Source organism: Saccostrea cucullata, unplaced genomic scaffold (genome assembly GCF_032062105.1).
Source record: "Saccostrea cucullata isolate Sc308-1 unplaced genomic scaffold, CSIRO_AGI_Scuc_v1 ctg906, whole genome shotgun sequence".
Taxonomy (NCBI): domain Eukaryota; kingdom Metazoa; phylum Mollusca; class Bivalvia; order Ostreida; family Ostreidae; genus Saccostrea; species Saccostrea cuccullata.
In genome coordinates, this window is record NW_026934443.1 from 208,350 (window position 1) to 228,667 (window position 20,318).

The 20,318-nt window shown below is 34.6% G+C and overlaps 1 protein-coding gene across 14 annotated transcripts in view; it reads right to left on the minus strand.

Annotated features, from left to right (window-relative positions):
• Window positions 1–979: 979 nt before the first annotated feature.
• LOC134240733 (membrane-associated guanylate kinase, WW and PDZ domain-containing protein 2-like) overlaps window positions 980–20,318 on the minus strand; it is a 32,246-nt gene continuing 12,907 nt past the window's right edge. For 3 of the 14 annotated variants that reach the window (XM_062722802.1, XM_062722798.1, XM_062722809.1), the window contains 18 exons: window positions 19,393–19,450; window positions 18,884–18,945; window positions 17,281–17,388; window positions 16,651–16,686; window positions 14,858–15,043; window positions 13,270–13,908; window positions 12,785–12,822; window positions 12,549–12,654; window positions 8,402–9,375; window positions 7,920–8,109; window positions 7,543–7,680; window positions 7,068–7,115; window positions 5,614–5,781; window positions 5,061–5,095; window positions 4,887–4,951; window positions 4,453–4,684; window positions 3,782–3,920; window positions 980–3,499 (listed from right to left, as the gene is read on the minus strand). In XM_062722802.1, the coding sequence (XP_062578786.1) occupies window positions 3,342–3,499; window positions 3,782–3,920; window positions 4,453–4,684; window positions 4,887–4,951; window positions 5,061–5,095; window positions 5,614–5,781; window positions 7,068–7,115; window positions 7,543–7,680; window positions 7,920–8,109; window positions 8,402–9,375; window positions 12,549–12,654; window positions 12,785–12,822; window positions 13,270–13,908; window positions 14,858–15,043; window positions 16,651–16,686; window positions 17,281–17,388; window positions 18,884–18,945; window positions 19,393–19,450 (3,380 nt within the window). In that variant the 3' untranslated portion in view covers window positions 980–3,341. Of the gene's footprint in view, window positions 3,500–3,781; window positions 3,921–4,452; window positions 4,685–4,886; window positions 4,952–5,060; window positions 5,096–5,613; window positions 5,782–7,067; window positions 7,116–7,542; window positions 7,681–7,919; window positions 8,110–8,401; window positions 9,376–12,548; window positions 12,655–12,784; window positions 12,823–13,269; window positions 13,909–14,857; window positions 15,044–16,650; window positions 16,687–17,280; window positions 17,389–18,883; window positions 18,946–19,392; window positions 19,451–19,887; window positions 20,098–20,318 lie in introns of those variants that run through there. The other 11 variants (XM_062722812.1, XM_062722806.1, XM_062722811.1 and 8 more) reach the window with 9 other exon arrangements.

The window sequence follows — 20,318 nt, forward strand, 5'->3', positions numbered from 1 at the left end:
TTCAAGGCCATAGGTCAAAGGTCAAGTTCACAACAATAATATATCAGAGGCCTGTTCAACAGAGTGAGCGCTCGCAAACATTTCTATTGGAGGTATGAGGAATTTTGGCGGCGCTCGCAAACGTTCATGCTGTTGAACAGACCTCTGAGGAAATAAATATATTTGAGGTGTTTTTCTGAGCTTGTCAGAAAGATTACTGAAGATGCTTTAGTTGTCACAAGGAAATGATATTTTTAATCCACATGTCTTAGAATCCTTGAACTACAATATGGATCTGTAAATCAAGACTTGAGGACATTTTGTTCTAAAATACAAAGCTGAAATTTTTCTGATAAGTAAACTGAAAAAGCAATAGTTGCCTTGCTAATGAAATTGCTAACTCAAGAGTTTAAAAGAAAATCAGTTTAGGAGCCAAAATGCCTGGTACGATGGCTCTTTTAAATGTATATCTATACCTAAATGTATGAACATTCAAACCTCTTAAACTTAATAGGAGTCAAAAACAGTTTTATCTAATCAAGGGTTTTTGGATATAAATGTTGATATGCCATTTACAATCATTTCCATTTACTGTAAAACATACTTAAATAAAATATCCAACATGCTTACACTGAATGGATGCTTACTACAAAGCAATTTTCATTCCCTATGGGTTTTAATCATATTGTGAAGCTAATGATTATAATAAACTATATTTATAACAGAAAAATTGCCCATATATGGTACATGGTATAAGCCTGTTTCACAGTATTCGATTTACAAACATCCTTACAACCTGTAACATTCTTGACAAGGACAAAAGATTTTCCAGTAAAATACAAACAATTATAGCATAGCTTTTTTGCAAAAAAGAAATTGGCTAGAAAGGAATAATAGACATTTATGTTAATAAGAGTTATCTCTCTTATCTGAGTATCGATGAACCTTAAAAGTAAATTCATTAAGTTTTTGCAAAGAAATTGAAAAAAAACACCAGTAATTCACATTATAAAAAATTTATTTTTTGACCTGTACAAGTGAAATTATTTCTGTACATAATGGACTTAGTTATCTGTACATACTGTTATATTTACATCACTACCTGTTTAACATAAACTGCTGTATGATTTACCTAGCAATGACGCAGTGCTGCCATTAACAATGATCAAAACAGAATCGGGATTATAAGGTATGATTAAAATAAGGAAAAAAATAAAACTAAATACGACAAAAGTCATTGCATAAAGTTACCGCAAAAAAAAAGTAAATAACCATGATATTTGAAAATTTTGATCAAACAACAAAATGCCTTTCCCAATATAATGAATATGTAAAAATACACTAACAATTTGAAAATAGACGGACAATAATTTGAAATTTTATTTTTTTAATTTAAAGCCAAAATACAATAAATAGTAAATCTTACAACCTTAACTAAAGCCCTATATTAATTACAACCTTACAATTTTATCTGAAAATTGACCAGTAACTATGAAATAAACAATGTATATATATTGTGTAAAAATCTATATATTTTATATTGTATTAAAACAAGACTTACATGTATAATGTAGACAAGCAACCTTACTGATAAATTAATGATATGATATTACATTCATATATGACAAATTTACAATCAATGAAAACACTTACACTGTCTTGAGGGAAAATCTTATGTCTAATTAGTTGTCTCTTTCATGTAATGATTCACATAATGATTTAGAACACAATTTCCTAATGATACTATTTAGAAAATGTGTATTTCAGTAATAGAATTGTATATGTATTACAGATTCCATTAAAAATTTAAATAATATAAATATTTATTAATATGTGAAATTTAGTTAATCTCAATTCTACAAGGGTATTATCAAGCAACAGTTAGCAATCACTTCATAGTGTGTGTACAAGTTTAATGTTTCCATTTGATTTCAGTCATTTCCTTCATACTGTTATAATACAGACTGTACTGTAAAAAGTATAATATATATATATATATATACACCTATACATTTAAGCACTATTAGTTGAACAACTTTTACTGGTATATCAAAGTAAACTTCTGCGAAAAAAAAAGAAAAGAAATGAAGGCCTTTAAAAGGCTCACACAACAACGGATTTTGTTAAAAGAAGTATTATTGCAAAAAAAGTTAATCAGCAGCAAAAACGAAATATAAAGTGTTCTAGGAACGGCATAATAAGTACTTAAAAGATAAAAAAAAAAAAAAAAGAACTGAAGCCACAAAAAAATGTCATTTCACAATACCACTGACAATATTAGTAGTAAAGTATGCATATACAAGACACTGCATTTGACATTAACAGATATCTAAAAAAAAAATATTGATTTAGTCTTTGCATACTGAAGGGCACACATGTACAGTACTTTCACAGCCATATGCCCTGCTGATATGTTTTACATCTAAATAAAGAATACTAATTATTATGATAAATTATTATCCCGTCTCATTATACACAGGTTTAAAACTGGCCCCAACATTTGTTAATTGTAGTAGATTGTCATATTTATAACTTTATATAGAAGATGTAAGTTCAGGCAACATTAAGCCTTATATATCACTTCCTTCAAATATCTGACATATTTGATGGCATTATAATTAGTATTTGAATCAATTTAAGTTAATGAATTTAATCCCCCTAAGTTAAAAAATTTCCTAAACAGCAATCCAAAAGCAAGAAAGAAGTTAGCAGATACTAAATATTTGGAGATATACATGTTACGATGTATGTATTGCTTTAAGAACTTACACATACTGTTTCACACTAAATTTATTATACAGATTTCAGATATTCTGCATGGACACCAACCTTTCTAGACAACAGTATTATTTACATAACAAAGAAATAAAAAATCTGAGCTTAAATTTGCAGAGAGAGAATAATTACAATCATTAGATCAGAAGAAAATGCCACAGCTTATCTTTGCTTATCTGTATACAATGTGTTCTCTCAAGAAATGCAATCCAACAAAAAATCTGATAGATGTACATGTAAATGCAACTCAACTGACAAGAATTTGATTAATGTAATGTATACGTATATCAACAACAATGCTATTATGTAATATGAAAGAACTGTATTAAAGAAATGCAAAATAAAAATCCTCCTTGTTAATAACTTACACAGGAAAGCATCTCAGCAGATGGTTTTTTTTTTTATTTTCCAAAGAACAACCTCTGAAATATCACATAACAGTAATATCAACCTTGTATCACACTTCTCAATCTCAGTGTCTTGTCCTGGGTTGGAACAGTCCAGAATCACCTGGGCCTTTTTCTTGCCCTGGCTGGTCACTACTTTCGGTTTTTGGCACCGTCACAAATGTACATCTTTCTCTACCGTCAACCCGAATACTGCCTATTCCCTTGGTAACCGAAATAGTTTGGTTCTCTCATGTCAATGTTGCGGCGACCCAGATATGGTGAACTTTGACCTATAGGACCGTTTGTCATTGGTACATTATTTGAAGGGGAATATCCTCCAACCATTGGACTAGGCTCTGTATTTAGAAATTAACAAAGTGAGCAAAGGAAATTTATAATAATCTTCTCATTTCATAGTCAAATGATCATATTCTCAGATTGATACAATGAAGCTTATGTACACTGTATGTAATGGGAAATTTATTTTTGGATTTTTCATTAACATTTTTTTCAAAATTTTTTAAAAACATTTCTGAAATTCCAATTTATTTTTCAATATATTTTGCTGGTCTGTTTAATATTCATTCAGTTGCATATCATAGGCTGTTATTTTTAACAATTTATTATTTTAGTTTTACCAAATGCTGGTGGCAGTTTTCCCGTTCTCCTGACCAGCAGACGAACTGTTTGGCCGCCATTTTGTATAATATCTATAGCGTCAGAGTGTGTCATACTTTCTGTTTTGTAGCCATTAATTTCGAGTATCTGGTCACCCACCTGAAATTTAGAGCATTCAGCAATTCATTGCTTGTATCCTAACATCTTGTACATCTAAGTCCTTATCTACTCATTTATGCTTAGGCAATATTTGACCTTATCACAGTCATTAATATAGAAGAGTTCCCTTTACAGCTTGCTCCACTTATATTCATTCCTATCTCTATTAGTTTACAATATCATTTTTGGAGTCTATAAATTGCAAAACCAATTTTGCTTTTTTCTCTCTCCAAATATTTTGGAAAAAATAAATTTTGTCAAATCCTATAGAAAATGATCTTAAAAGAGCCTGAGGGGTCAACAAATAAACCATCATATATAACTTAATTTGCTAGATATGATATCTTAAGATATCAACCATCATTTGGCAAAGCAAACTTTCATACATTTTAGTATTAAAATTTCATCATTTTTGTACATCTTTATTTGGAGCTCTTCTCCTAAAGGAGATCAATATAGTCTAAAAATGGCCACAACCACCCAGTCCTTTTAAAAAGAACTTGAACTTCACAGGTTTAATAAAACGACTTACCCGGAGTCTTCCATCTAGATCCGCAGATCCTCCCTCCGCGATCCTCAGAACAAACAGAGGCATACAGTTAAATTCCTGTCCCCCTCGTATGGAGAACCCGAACCCCCGGGATCCCCGGGGCAGTTCTACGTAGTACTCCCCCTCATCTGGACTCGGATGTTTGAGGAACGCATGCTGTCTGTTGATGTCCTTATAGCCCCTGTCTGTGGGGGAGGGGAGAGGAGGAGGGAACCTAGAGAAAAACAGAAATAGGTCAAGGTCAACAGGAAAAAAAAACTGAAATTGGTCAAGGTCACCTGAACATAACACAAAATCTTGAAAACTTGATAAACATGTCTTCCAGCTACCAATTGGAAATTGTAACAGAGAGGTGTAAACTTGTTGCAGCAAAGATGTGATATAACTGAATTAAATTCATTCTTCTTGCAAATTACCTTCTTAGATCACTGTCTGGGACAGCTGGATAAGCCATGGCATTTACCAAGGACCCCTGAGGACTCTGAAATTTAGTATAATTATCTTAGACAAAAGTTTTCTTTTTCAGAATTTCAGTCAGAATAAATTTTACCTCAACACGTTTAATTTGGAAAATCAAAGAAGAAGGTTACCTTTTGAGAATTTGATGAATTACTTGCAGCATCATCTACAAAAAGAAAAGACACTTTGAATAAGATGTAATATTACACATATAATAGAAAAACCCACAAAATTGTTGGTGCCCCTTTCTTACAACATGCAGAATTCACAACAGCACGTAACAGTTAATACTTGTTAAAATTTTTCAAGTAGGACTTAATATTATGTATTGTACTTACATATTATGTTATGACAAAAATTATGGATCCCCTGAAGAAACCCACTTACAAATCAAATAAGTTAAGAAACCTTAACAGATTACAAAATAGGTAAAATATTCTCATATCTGTAAAGTGCATATATGAATGGACGGCCTGCTTGATCCTGATAAACTATATTGTGAATGTATCCACTGACTAAATGACAGAGTAAATTATCTCTTAAAGGTCCAAGGGCAAGAGTGATACCCTAACTGTCTGAGTGATGAAATACTAAATGTGATAAAGTATCAAAGGGAAGCCAAAAGAGTCGATTTTGGGACTCAGGGACACCTCCTCCCCCTCCAATTCAGTTTAAATTAATTACCTATGGGAGGCCCCACTGTCAGTGTGACAGAGTAGCCCGAGTCTTTGATGAGGTTAACAATGTCTTCATGATGCATGTGTGAGATGTCCACTCCGTTAACAGCCAGGATTCTGTCCCCGATGTGAAGCCGGCCACACCTCTCCGCTGGGCTGTTCTCAATGATTTTACCTGTAATATTAAAACACTCGTAATTTAACCGACGCTCAAGTGCTTCTTAGCCACACTGTAATAAACGAAGATCAATACTGCAAAGGCCAGTTTCATTTTGCCCAATGACTCATGACACAAAATATTCATCGAAAGTAATGAACTGTGTGATTAAGAAATGGCATGTTTCATGAAATGTGCAACTGTGCAATAGACAGAATTCAATAGTTGGAATCAAGTTGCTTGCATGATGCATCTGGTTATATTGAATACACTGACTGCACTACAGAAAATACAACTGGTATAATGTTAACATTACTGATTGAAACATCAAAGGAACCTTCCTTGACATTGGCCCCGAAAAAATACGAAACTTTTCTACCTTAAAAACTGCTAGATTATCATATACATGTACAATTTTTTTTTCAGTATTACCCATTTCCTTTCATGTAAAAGTGTACAGTTACACGGTAGAGTGGTTTCTGGGTATGATACATGTAGCACTAGGAATATATGGTTTAAAGGGTTGCTGGTGAAACAGAGGGTTTACAGATGATGGAAATATGAAAGTATGATTCACTGAACATCTTTTATTGCACAACACAAGGACTTCCATTTCACTGTACAGTGTAATTATCTTGAGTTGCTTTTATTATGACAATGAAGACCTGTCTGAATCAAGGACTATGATGCGTCAGAATGAATACCAGGGAGATACGAAAAATGTCTTCATATCTATGGTATTCGACAAATATTTGATGTTGGCAAAGCCCATCACTGCAACAATGTACTAACATCACAGAACAAAACTATTCAAACAAACAATATATGCTTTTACATGATAATTACTCCTTTAAGCAGCTACCATTCTTTCACCAAAACAATTTTTTTCTTCTGCCATGCAAAACTTCAGAATAATATATCACCTGTCTAGAAAATATAAACACAATCAATCTACATACATGAAGCACTGCAATAAACCAATATCAGTTTATTTATAATGGTCATCATGCAGTGAGTAAGATGTCCTAACATTCAGATTTTTTTTCTTCTACACTAAGATCATAATTTTTTATCTCACTGCTCTACTCTCTATCATGCTTATAGCATTAGAATTTTCTAAAGAAGGAACAATTTGTTTAAAACTTAACCAAAAAAATCTACACACTGCAGTCAACATAATTACTAAAACCCTTTCATCGACAGTGACAAAACGGCAATCATGTCAACAGAGGTGCAAGCCAGGACAGACAGGAAGGAATATTGCATTCTGGGAAATAACCAGGCAAAACATAGGAATGCCTCACCAATCCATGGGTAAAGATTTTTCCTATCTAACCAGTCATTGACTCGGTCTGTAAGAACCAATTAGGAGGGGAATCAATACCACTTCATCAAATTACCTACATTTTGTTTTCTTCCGGAGAAAATATGACTACTTTTTTTTTTTCAATTTACATGAATGATTCTACTTATCATGCTTATAATGTTGTTTTGATTTTGATAATAAAATGATGACAGTCACAAATCATCAACATGTACTTTTTACATAAAATAGAAAAGAAAAACAAATTTGAACACTTCTCATTTCAAGATAGTGAAATAATTCAATATACATTGAAATTCAGATGAAACTGATAACCTTACACGTGTTAAAAAAAATGCATCACTTCATATTCTATTTTTTTTTCTACATATATCAGATATTTTATTATATACTGCATTTTGAATAATGTGTCAAGGTTAAAAAAAAAGGTATAATACAAAGCCTTGGGTACGTACCGATACACTCACCTATCACTGAGCCCATCTTGGAAATAGAGGAGATGATGACGAATCCGAAACCTTCCGTTTCCCGCCTCGTCACCAGGACGTCATAAGGATAAATATCGGAGTGTCCTAAGGATAGATAGCCAGAATCTAATAACAGAATAAAATCAACCGTAAGTTCTTGTCTGATCCAGTCTTACTTCATCAATAACCTTATTCTTAACCCATCGTTATGCTAGCTCAAGATTTTTGTATCAAATAAAGCAGTAATAACATGTATTTCATTTGCTAAATTCTTACTCATGAAAATGTCTACGTGCATGTCAGCAATACTTTGTTGTGCTTGCATTCTAGTGTCTACTTTTTTAAAATGAGGTGGGAATGCTTACCTCCTAATACCCGCCTCCTGACCCCAAGTGTCACATGACCTCGCTGACCTGCCTGGGTCATCAGAGTGACCACCCGATGATGTGAGGAATTAATGACATTCTGACCGTCGACATGCGTGATTTCATCACCTGTCCGCAGACGGCCATCCAAATCAGCTGACCCATCTGGGACAATGTGTCCTACGGAAACCTAGTAAGTAGGATTTTATAAATTATTAGAGCAAAGAGATGCATTTTAATGATCATGCCTGTACATCTCACAAGTATACTATTGTTGATAAGCATGAATACTGTCCCATATCTGATGTCAACAAACGTTTTATCAGGGCTGTCCATAAGCACTGAATTGGAAAGGGCATTAACAAAAGTAGAAGGTATTTTCGAGTTACTAACCTCACTGGAGATTGAGAAAGAATACAAGAATAACTGGACAATTATTTTATCAATATAGATAAGAAAATACCCTGGTTCCTGGGTTTTACCTGTGAGCCTTCCTCTGTTCCTCCTATGATGCGGAAACCAAATCCTGCCTCTTGTTTCTGCAGTGTGATTGTGAACTCCATACTATGAATTGGATCATCCGAGTCGGGGAACCTTGTCCCAAATCTGGACTGTCCCCCACTCCCAAAAGAGGAATGAGACTGCATGGGGAATCGTTTAGGGACCTGTGTAATGTTACTTGGGAAAGGGTTCACATCCTCAAAAGACGTGCTCTGGCGGGGAGGGGGTGGAAGCCCATCCCTCCACTGAGAAATATTGTTCACATTATTCCTATTCACTGTATCCCCTCGCCGTAACGGTGGAGGGGAAGTAGGTAAATTAGGATTCTGTCCCCATGACCTTTGATTGTTTCCATATCCCGGTCGTCCGTTCATAACATTCTGATAATGCCCACCACCGAAATCATGGTTCGAATTTGAATACCCATAACTATGACCGGGTAGTGGAGTCTTACTTCTCATGTCTTGAGCAGTGGGGGTTTTGGGTCTCTGAAATTCATTCCTATAGTCCGATCCCCTGTTAATCATTTCAGGCCCCGGAGTCCGACTCCTAAACATTCCAGGTTTTGCCCCGCCTTCTCGGTCTCTGTCGTGAAAATTACTGCGGCTGTTCCCAGAATCGTGGTATCTACTATAAGGTCTATGTTCAGATCTCGGGTCAAACCGTGACCCCGTTGGTGGACGAGACATGTCATTATTTGAAGGCGGTAAGTAAAATTCCGATGATCCGTGACTTATATTTAAATCCTGATTGGTTGAGTTTTTATTGTATTCCTCATTCCTCGGAGGCGGCCTAGCAATGGGGGGTTTTGCTCGTTGGTTGTTCACAAACATCCCTGTGTTTCTTGTTGGTGTTTTTGGACGATTTTCGAAATATGACGGTGTTTTGGGTCGAGATTCTGAGGGCGTTTTGGGTCGGGGAGGAGGTTCCATTCCGTCAAACGCATCACGTTTATCTGTAACAAGCAAGAATAGGAATATAATTACACATGTAGAAGTACATGCAGATAAAATTTTAAATAAGTCAATATGGTCAAACTCAATGAACATCAACGATTATTCTTTATTCATTTAACTTGTGCATGACATAAGAAAATACATATAGGGTGAGTTCACCATGCATCGGACACATACCTTGCTTCGGACAACTTTAGGCAATAAACTCTCTTTCAACTTAAGTGTTCTGTGTATTTATTTGTTTCTGTCATAAAGACGAGGATTTAAATTTTTTAATGATACCGATTGTGTTTATAATGTTGTGATAAAAATACCCCGCAAATGGCCTTGAAGTTACGTCATATTTTACATCATCAAAGGGGAATAACCCGAAATTTATGATTTTGCAATTTTTAGAGTTATCGTTCTTTTAAATTCGACTTCCACGGAACGAGTCGGACTTGGGTGAATTTTGTCAGAGATTGGTAATTTTACATAAATAATAATTAAATTTCACTTCAATGTTTGTTTAATTCTTATTAGAGCTGGTTTTTACTAATATGCTATTTTCACCGTACATCGGACACAAATTAACCATGCATCGGACACTTTTCGATGCAAAGGTAAGCACTACCATTTTCATATAGAACCCAGCTGACAGCTGTTTTTTGCGGAAAAAGAAAATAAAAACTCTATATTTTCAGTCTAAATACAAGTTATCGAGATATGACGTCTGGAATTTTACCCAATTCATTTCTACAAACCAGAGTATGATAAACCATGAGAAAAAGGCGCGAATTACGGCATTATAAGCATTTTAAAGCATTTCTAAGGCAGAGTGAGGTCTCGAGAATCGTTCTACATTTGTGCAATAATATCGTCGATTAAATTAAAGTTGAGGGATATTTCTTAGATAAAAGATAAAAATATATCCATATCAGGGATTTTAAAGCACTGTGGTAAAGGTAATATATTTCCCGGCCTCCATACCGTCTGTCCGATGCATGGTGAACAATGTCCGATCCATGGTGAATTTTCAGTTTTTTCTAAAAACTCGATTTTTTTTTGTATATTTTCTCAATTAACGGCATATAATTGTGTCCTAAATTGTTATTTTAATCACAAACTAAATGTTAAACTCCATTTTGATAATTTTCCATCGGTAGCGATATCGCTAGAACTTGTTAAAATACAAGGGTATCCGATGCATGGTGAATTCACCCTAAATACATGTAAAGAAAATTCAAAAAAAAAAATAGTCAGTTGTGCATGATATTAAAAAAATGCAGATCACCTGTTCACTGAAGATTTTTTTTTATATTGTAACAAAAAAATACAAATATATAGAAAATTATTATCAATTAACAATTGTAATAATTAATCTCCCATCAAAATACTACATGTAAATGAAAACCCTATTAACAAATATCATTTCAAACACAACACAAACATACCTTTAATGAATTTAAGGCTTAATCATTAAAATCTGCACTTAAAAACTGCATATGTACAGTTCTTTCCAAGATTTCGAGACAATACTCAAGACACAAACAGTCTACATATTTGCCCATATCTATATGATCTTTGGATTACCCATATTCTTGTTTTTCTCATACAGAGATTTGACCTTGACAACCTTTCTGTCACCTGGTATTGGCAGAGGAAGAGATTGACTATACCAGTTACAGGATGTTTTTGAAAATGCCTTTATAGCAAATTAATTACCTGGGATAAATGTAAAACAAGTCATCTAATCTAGTGCTTTATGATGGACTTAACCTTAAGGGTACTTACCACAAACAAAAAATGGATGCGCGGGTTGATATATATATTTTTTGACTGATTTTGATTTGTAATGACATAAATAATAAATCCCTGAAATATAAAGAAATTGTAGGTTTTCCTTGGTGCTTAGATTTGAGATTTTATTTTGCCTTCTATATAATTCCATACAGAATTTTGCACAATTTTTTAACTTTATGACAAAATCTTATAAAATTCTCCCACTCTACTTGGTAAACATTATTCAGGTTGTCAATTTAAATGTAAATCTATGAGAAATGATGCTGATTTCTGAAAAAAGTTTGTGTTATTTATCCTTAAAACCTCCATAAACATGTTAAAACACAAAATCTTTTTTTTTTACACCTTTTTTGCTATATTATACTACAGTATCTTTACATAATTTGTACATATAAATTTGTTTTAAATCTATATCTTTTGCCAACATTCATCTTTAAATGCAGACAACAAATAGCTAAAATTGAACTTACCATACTTGTAAAATGTACCAATACAAATGAATTTTCATGTCGTCCTTATATATAACTTGTGTGACAATCTAACAATAACTCACAGTATTCTGCTAAACCCTGCAAACCATTTCTAACTCCAGCCGGAGAACCAACTTATTAAATCTTCACTACCTCAATGCAATATCAAAACCAAATGCTATGGAAACAGGGGAGTACATTGCATTTGAATTGTTCTGGTAGGAACTGGATACTTTTCATCTTTTTTAATTTCAATTCTCTGTTATTGATTGGAGTTTTCCTTTGCAAACCATCGTGGAGGTTAATAAGAAAAAAAAATCCAGACTTTTAATACAGCAGTCATAAGCACAAGGCATTTGCACATCATTTTTGCATCCACTTATCCACTGAATATTTGCCGTTTTATTTCATATGAAAACTGATTGGTGTTGATCAATCAATTAACTCCAGCTACTTCTCGAGTATTTATAAGGTAAAAGTGAGACGGAGATCAAACACCAGTTCATCCAAGTTATACGGCATCAGACCCTGGTTTTTTAAAGCCAAGTGTATGAGATTTTTCAAGAAATGTCAAAGGTCAACATTTCCATCAATATAATGTACAGATTAATGACACAAAATTTTAATTACTTGCACTTTCATCCACTTTTAATAAATAATTTATACAGATAAGAAAATAAATAAAAATGTTTTTTTTTTTTTTTTAAAATTGTTGAAATCATTGTCCCCCACCCTTCCCCAGATTACAGAACCCACCTATGAAAGTTATGCATTTTTTCTTAAGCTGCAGTTTTTCTTTCCCGTTTAAACAAAATAAACACTTTATTGTTTAAATCAGGTAATGCTGCTGTGTCTAAAAATTAAATGTAAAGATATCTTTTTCAAGTATTTCTCATTTTTATACAAAAAACTGCTCTCACCTGTATTGTGGGAATGGTTTTCAAAGAAGTAATGTCCAGGTGGGTTATTGCTGCTAAAACTTGTGTCGGAAGCATTATTTGTCTTGCTGTCCTCCAATGAACGAGGCTAGAATGAAACAGCAAAAGATTTCACAAAATGAAGTGCTGGCTTGTGAAACTGACAAGGCAAGATTTCTTCTGATTTGACACATTATGGAAGTTAATGTAAAAGTAGCAAAGAAATCTGTTCTACTTACTGATGATCGTGAAGCTTTCTTCACTTTAGGGGGAAGTCCTAGAATTGAAGAAATGTGACATAGATTAGATAGACATATCACAAGCTCCACAACAAATTCATAAAAAAAAAAAAGAAATTTGTGTATTGAATAGAACTTTTAACACTGTTTTCTTGTAAATACAGTAATACAATATGATATAAAATGAGTTTTTAATATTCTTAATCTTTAATATTTTTCATGCAATTTTTTTTTTATTTCCAAGAATTAATTTTGTGCTGTATGGGACTGTTCAATATGAACTTTCAAAAACTTTTTTAAAAAAGTTTTGATCTTTTAAAGTAAACAGTTCCTTGAAAATATCTGCTGTACATATTCTATAAATCTTATCATTGTTACCCTAACATGACATTAGTCATTAAAGTATACTTCAAAGGTTCAGATATATTTAAGAAGCAATAACCATTGACATATCTAAGTGAATTTGTCTATTAAAAGCTGCCTACCTCCTCTTTGGACAGTTATCCTAGATTCTACATTTTTAGGACACTCCTTTAACACTTGCACAATATCTGAATGTACCATTTCCTGCACGTTCGTGTCGTTAATCTTCACTAAAATGTCCCCCTCCTGGAGATTTTTACAGCGAGGTTTATCCAGAATCTGTTTCACTTTCTGTCCATACACACTGTCTGCTATTGTAAACCCAAACCCCATCTCCCCCCTCACAATGTTAATGGAGAGAATTTCCGGTTTCTGAATGCCCAGCACATCCGGTGCATCTCCGGTTCCGTTGGGTTGACTCTGGGAATGAGGACTCAGGGGTATGTTGGTTGATCGCGTCAGGTCGGGCAGAGATTTCATGCTCTTGGCTGACGTGTTGTGCTGGTCCTGATGCCCGTGTGTCTCCTGAAAATACGAGTAACTGGGCGGGGACTGATTAACGTTAGAATCGTTAGGTAAGGTCACGGCCACGGTCACAATGATCTCGGTGTTGGGGTCGTCGGGGTCAAATGGCAAGGGGTAACCTCGACACACAGTTAATGTGACACTTTGTCCTGCGGGGATGGTTTGAAACAGATTGACAATGTCCTGATGAGAATATCCTAACACACAACGATCACAAACATTCACCAGAACATCACCTGAAAACACATCATGTCAACACAGTTATAATATAAATCAGACTAAGTGTACACAAGTATACACTATACAGGTCTGCATATAATTCTGAAGTAATATTTATGACATGGTATGATAACACTTGATCAAGTAGATCTATTATTTTCAAACGAATGCAGGTGATCTAAGAAGATAATCTACGGATAGTGATGCAATCTGCTTTATATGGCAAAGCAATTTTATCTTTTTTTTAAAGTTCACACATGAGATAAAGGGTTTCAAAAATATTTTATCAATGTTTGATAAATCAAAGTGCAAGTATGTAGGCTATAAGGAAGAAAATCAGAAATCCATTATCAAACAAAGATATCTTCTTTTCTTCATAAAAATTGTACATAATGAAAAAGATTGGCACTTAAAAAAATCTTTTGACAGCTGCAATATACATATCAAAGAAAAGACGGTGTCTGTTGAGATGTTACTGAGCCATGTAAGTGAATCTGCCATCCCTGACACATGCACCAATGAAAATAGACACCTGCTGCAGATTAAATAGTACATGCATTGCAGACTCAAGTGCCAATTAAAAATTGTGTGCAAATGCCAGAATACAAAACTCTCCCTCATACTGTGAAGCATGTAAAGTTAACATCTAATGTTTTCTTACTTTAGATTTTCTATTCAAATATTATTTGATCTGTTAAAACTAACACCACCCCTTTCCAAAAAAGAGAGAAAGAAAAAAAAAAAATTCTTTGAAAATGAAAAATAGAAGAAAGGCTAAGTGTCTGCAGCTTTTCTTCTTAATCCTGTGTAAAAATTATGTTTAACAGCTGTCTTTATTCTTAGATTGCTAACCTTTCACCAATTACTTAGCTAAATAAAATTTTCTCAACATAGCTGATGGTTACACTATTGCCTGTACAACCGGTCTTCTGTGCCAAAGGCCTACACACCACCCTAACTCCTTACCCGTCTGTAAGGTGCCGTCCAGATGTGCCGGTCCGTTTTCCACCACTTTTTTGATTTGTAGGAATTCTTCGTCTGTGTGATCACCCCCAATAATGGTGAATCCAAAGCCCCGGGTACTCTTGACTAATGTTGTAGTGATTATCTCCCCTTTTAACTCTGCGGGGTTCTTGGTAAAGACCCGTCTCTCTGCATAGAAATTTAACAATCAATATTTACCACAGGAACCTAGTCTACACATTACTCAGCTTTAATGAATTAGATTCTGCAGCCTTCATTAAACTAAATTAGCTGTTTCTGATGACAGATGCATGTTAACAACCATGCTGGGTTTTTTTTGGCTTGACTTAATCATACATAGGCTACTAGTAAAAACAGAAAAGGGCAGACTTGTTTGGTTTACTATTCTGAAAATGATTGGGGTATACATTTACATGCAATCATATTCTCCCAACTAAATCTGAGAACAGTGGAAAACATTTTCTCTTTATCATATTTATCTTAACAAGAGGCCCAGGGGCCACAGCGCTCACCTGAGCACATCAGCTAGGAAAAACACATATCAGATCAGAACTGAAAGTTAACTTAAGTTTGGGGGGGGTGGCTTGAATTTTAACCCCCAAGGGGATCATAATTTGAACGAACTAGAATCTACATTACCTGAGGATGATTCCATACAAGTATAACTAATCCTGGCTTTGAAGTACTTGAAAAGAAGATTTTAAAAAGTTTCTCTATATATCTATGTAAAACTTTGGTTGGCCACACCCTTACCCCGTGGTCATGACTTGAACAAACTTGAATCTACACTACCTCAGGATAATTTCACATGAGTTTCATCTTTCCTGTCCCATTGGTTTTTGAAAAGAAGATTTTTTAAAGATTTTTCCTATATATTCCTATGTAAAACTTTGATCGGCCATTTTTGCCCCGCCCTACCCCCGGGGATCATGACTTGAACAAACTTGAATCTACATTACCTGAGGATGATTCCACATGAGTTTCATCTTTCCTGGCCCAGTGGTTCTTGAGAAGAAGACTTTTAAAGATTTTTCCTATATATTCCTATGTAAAACTTTGATCGGCCATTTTGACCCCGCCCTACCCCCGGGGGTCATGTCTTGAACAAATTTGACTCTACACTACCTGAGGATGATTCCACATGAGTTTCATCTTTCCTGTCCCATTGGTTCTTGAGAAGAAGATTTTTACAGATTTTTCCTATATATTCCTATGTAAAAATTTGATCGGCCATTTTGGCCCCGCCCTACCCCCGGGGGTCATGACTTGAACAAACTTAAATCTACACTACCTGAGGATGATTCCACATGAGTTTCATCTTTCCTGGTCCAGTGGTTCTTGAGAAGAAGATTTTTTAAAAATGCCAATAATTTTTCTCTAATTCATGATTATCTCCCTTTGGAAAAGGGCGTGGCCCTTCTTTTGAACAAACTTGAATCCCCTTCACCCAAGGATACTATGTGCCAAGTTTGGTTGAAATTGGCCCAGTGGTTCTTGAGAAGAAGATGAAAATGCGAAAAGTTTACAACGCCGACGACAACAACAACGACAACAACAACGACAGACAACGGACAAATTGTGATCAGAAAAGCTCACTTGAGCCTTTGGCTCAGGTGAGCTAAAAATGGCTATAGTCTCATTTCTCTAGAAGTGCAGTCATGTTAATTAGCTCCAAGTGTCTTTGGAAGAATATTAAAAGTTTGCCCAAATTCAACACAAAATTGGGCACCATCTTATTTCTGTGCAGAGTGTGAGTATTAGTAAACAAATCCCACCTCGTTTTCTGTTTCCCCTGCCCAGCTGATGGTAGTCTGTAAACAAACACATGCCAAATTACACACACTAGTCTAGAAGGCATTATGGGAGTTCACCATGCAAAACACAACAGAACATTCACTAATGTCCTACACTGACAATATCCATTATCCAAATGGCTCTAAAAATGCAGCAGGATTAAAAGTGGCCATAATATTAATTTTTCAAAATTTAATCTGCAGTTAATTTATTATTTTGACACAGGTATGCTGCAATTGGTTCTGCTGTCTTTGTTAATTTCTCATTTTGACAAAGGCTTGATCATTATTTGTGCCAATCTCTATACATGCAACTGCTATTTAAGTAACTTTTCATCATTCTATTCATTTTTTTTACTCTTGCAATATGGTTCAAACTTTTATTAACAGCAAAACAACATTCATATTATTTAGATTAAAACTATTACCAGTCGAGAATATAAAAAATGTTTCATTAATTCACTGCATAAGCTTGGCTGGTTTTGTAAATCTCCCCATTCAAAAAATGCAATCAAACTAAGCAAGTTTTCTTTTGCAATTAAAACATCAACAAAGCTCTTGTAAATCACCATAGGCAAGGGAGGAAACCCAGTGAATTCTGGGATACATTACCAGGTGGCGCTCTCCCATTCATGTTGTTGTCACTGATGGAGCGTTTTGTGGTGTTGGCAGTATCCTGACTTTTCTTGGTTCGAGGTAGTGTGCTGATCACATCAGTGCCTGTGAAGAATTCAAATCCCATATAATAGAACAGTTGTCAATCTTCATCAAAGTTTACTGATCAAAAACTTCTTGCAAGTGAGTTTCAAGTTACTATGGGCAGATAAAGCAGGATTATTTTGGGTAATAGAATAAGTTTTAACTTTTAAAGTCAATATGGCCCAAATGCAAAGGTGTTGTCAGTTCTTAATTTCCTCATGTTCCTGTTCATTGCATAAAGAATTTAATTTACAAATACAAATTTGAAGAAGAAAACAGCAACATCAGATCTTTATCCATAAAATGTGTTGATTTTTCCGTCATTACCATGGGTGACCCACTGAGGTTAATGCATATCATTTCTCTTTTTAAGGTTAAAGTTCAAGGCCCAAGTCAGTAAGTTGTGATGAAAGTATTACTAACACCTCAATACTTAGAAGGATAATAAGATTTGTAATAGTATACAGTTTGTAATTCATTCAACTGTGACATAAGGTGGAAATGGGTAAATGTAAGTAAATGTCATCTTTTAATTAACAATAATTAAGATTTTTGATTAACTTATCTCAAGGTCAGTGCCAATGCAAGGTCAACTTAATTGACTTATTTTACCCTGACTTACAAATGTGAAGTATTCTACTTTGATTGGATTATCCACAACAGAGTGACGGATAAAACTATGAATGCCAACAGATGGACATGGTGCGCTAATCATGTTAACAATTTCATGGAGGGAATTTTGCTAGATGCAATCTGGTCCATATAAGTTTATTCTGAACTCTGGCAAATCTTTAATTTAGCAAACATTAGATTCTTTAGATATCATTTTTGGAATATAACCTAGAATAAGCCTCCAAAATTAGCATGCTGCAAAAATAATCGACTACTTCAAAATATCCTTGGCATTCCTCATGAAATTTATGATTCAACTGATATTATATACCGACCTTCAGAAGTTTAGCAGTTTGAGAGCAATCAGAAACTAGCTAGAAGCTCAAACTTGGATTGACCCTAACTGAAAATGATTCTCATCATGACAGAAATTTTGACTCTCATCAACATATTTTGGGTACAAGATTGAACTTTTACTGGCTCCATTGCTGAACTTTCAAATTAGTGTAAACATCTAAGAGTTTCAGGTAAATGGCATCTACGGGGTCAAATTTTTGGCCATGGAGCCAAAACTACAAAGTATACTGGCCTACCCTAAACATCTTTTCCGTTTTTCCCTATAATTATCTTAGATCCGTTGACCTTGATTGCCTATTAATTATCAATGAGGTAGGTATTTTAATCAAGAGAAGATATTCTACACAAACACAAGCAAGGAAGAAAAAGATATTTCAAGTTTAATCAATCAAAAAAACATTCTATCACCCTTGACCTGCCTGGCTGCAATAATGCATTCAAAACCCGTCTTTTTGTCTGTTAAGATTTTTTTTTAGCTCTTGTCTGAATTAACCTTAACAAGCATTCTTATCTCTAAACTGAATTATTTCCACCTTTTTTTACTTACCCTGGTTTTGTCGCTTGGCCTGGGCCACTGGATTTTCATACTGAGTTCTTCTGTTTACATGGCTGCAACAGAAACAAGGGTGTGAGTGAGAAACAAATTTGATGTATGAGTGAGAATAATCTGACTGATTAAGACACATGTGTAGTGCACTGCCAGAAATCTGCCAGTAAAACATTTAGATGAAGCAGTGGGGTTTCACCATGCCATCAGCCTGGCACATAATAAACATCCTCCTTACCATCTGCTGAACCCCATCTCTCAGGTCAACCTGTAATACTAGGGTTAACTGGTCAAGTCTACAGTTGGGTAATTTAGATAAGACTAGTTCTAAGACCTTCATCCTTAAAACTAAAATTACTAAGCATTTCAAGGAAATTGCTGATGGGTTATCAATAAATGTTTTTGAAAAATAAAGAACTTAAAAATAATTTACTTTCCACAGTATGTAAAAATTTTTCAGACATAGGAAAATGATTAGGGAAATATGAATGAAGTTGAATTATACTCACTCTATATAATAAGTGCCATAGTGGGGATCCTCAACTTTCTCCCAGCCATATGGAAGCTCTGAAACAATGAAGAAAAATTTTCTGAATATATAAACACACACATCAGAATTCTGAGTACAAAAAAATGCTGCCGATTTTCCGGGCAGCTTCGGTACCTGGAGCCAATCCAATTTCCTTCGCTGATATTATAATCTATATTTTTATCATTAAAAGATTTTCTAAAAGCTCAACAATGAGATAATGTTTTTTTATTTCTAGAAGTGCACCTGCAAAATGCAAAGCCTTGGTCTGTAAACAAAGCAATTGATGGCTATAATGACCCTTCTTTTTTAATAACATCCTGTTGGGGCTTATCTTGCTAAAAAATCAATCATTTTCACAAATTATTACTTGACATGTGGTTTTTCGAAGGCGGCAAAGTGCCCTCAAAGATGAAAATCTAGAGTGAGTTTGGAGCAGAACTTGTAAACATCCTGACTCAGTGTTAGTACATACTTCCATTATTTGTGTCACCCTCCTGCAAAAGCCTGGTAGACACATACAGAAGCTGGCGAAGTTGGTTAACAAAGCGTCTGACAAAGAACTTCTTCAGTCTTTTATCCATTACTACTCCCAAGTCTAAATCCCTGCACATAAAACCCACATCCTCTCTTTACACAAACACAGATAGGAGAGAGAGAGAGAAAAAAAATCCGTTATCTCTTTGAATTAAACCGATTTCCTCTCAAAATAGAATCACATAGCCTCTATCGCAAAATAATATCCCAACAAAATGGAGCATCTTCAAAGAGAGAAGACAGCAATACTTCCACACAGACAAAACATACACAGAGGAAACAAGGAAAATTGGAAAATCCTCTATAACCATCTGCAGTGAAGTGACCAAGGAGCAACCACACAAAGGAAAATCAATGACCACCGACTGG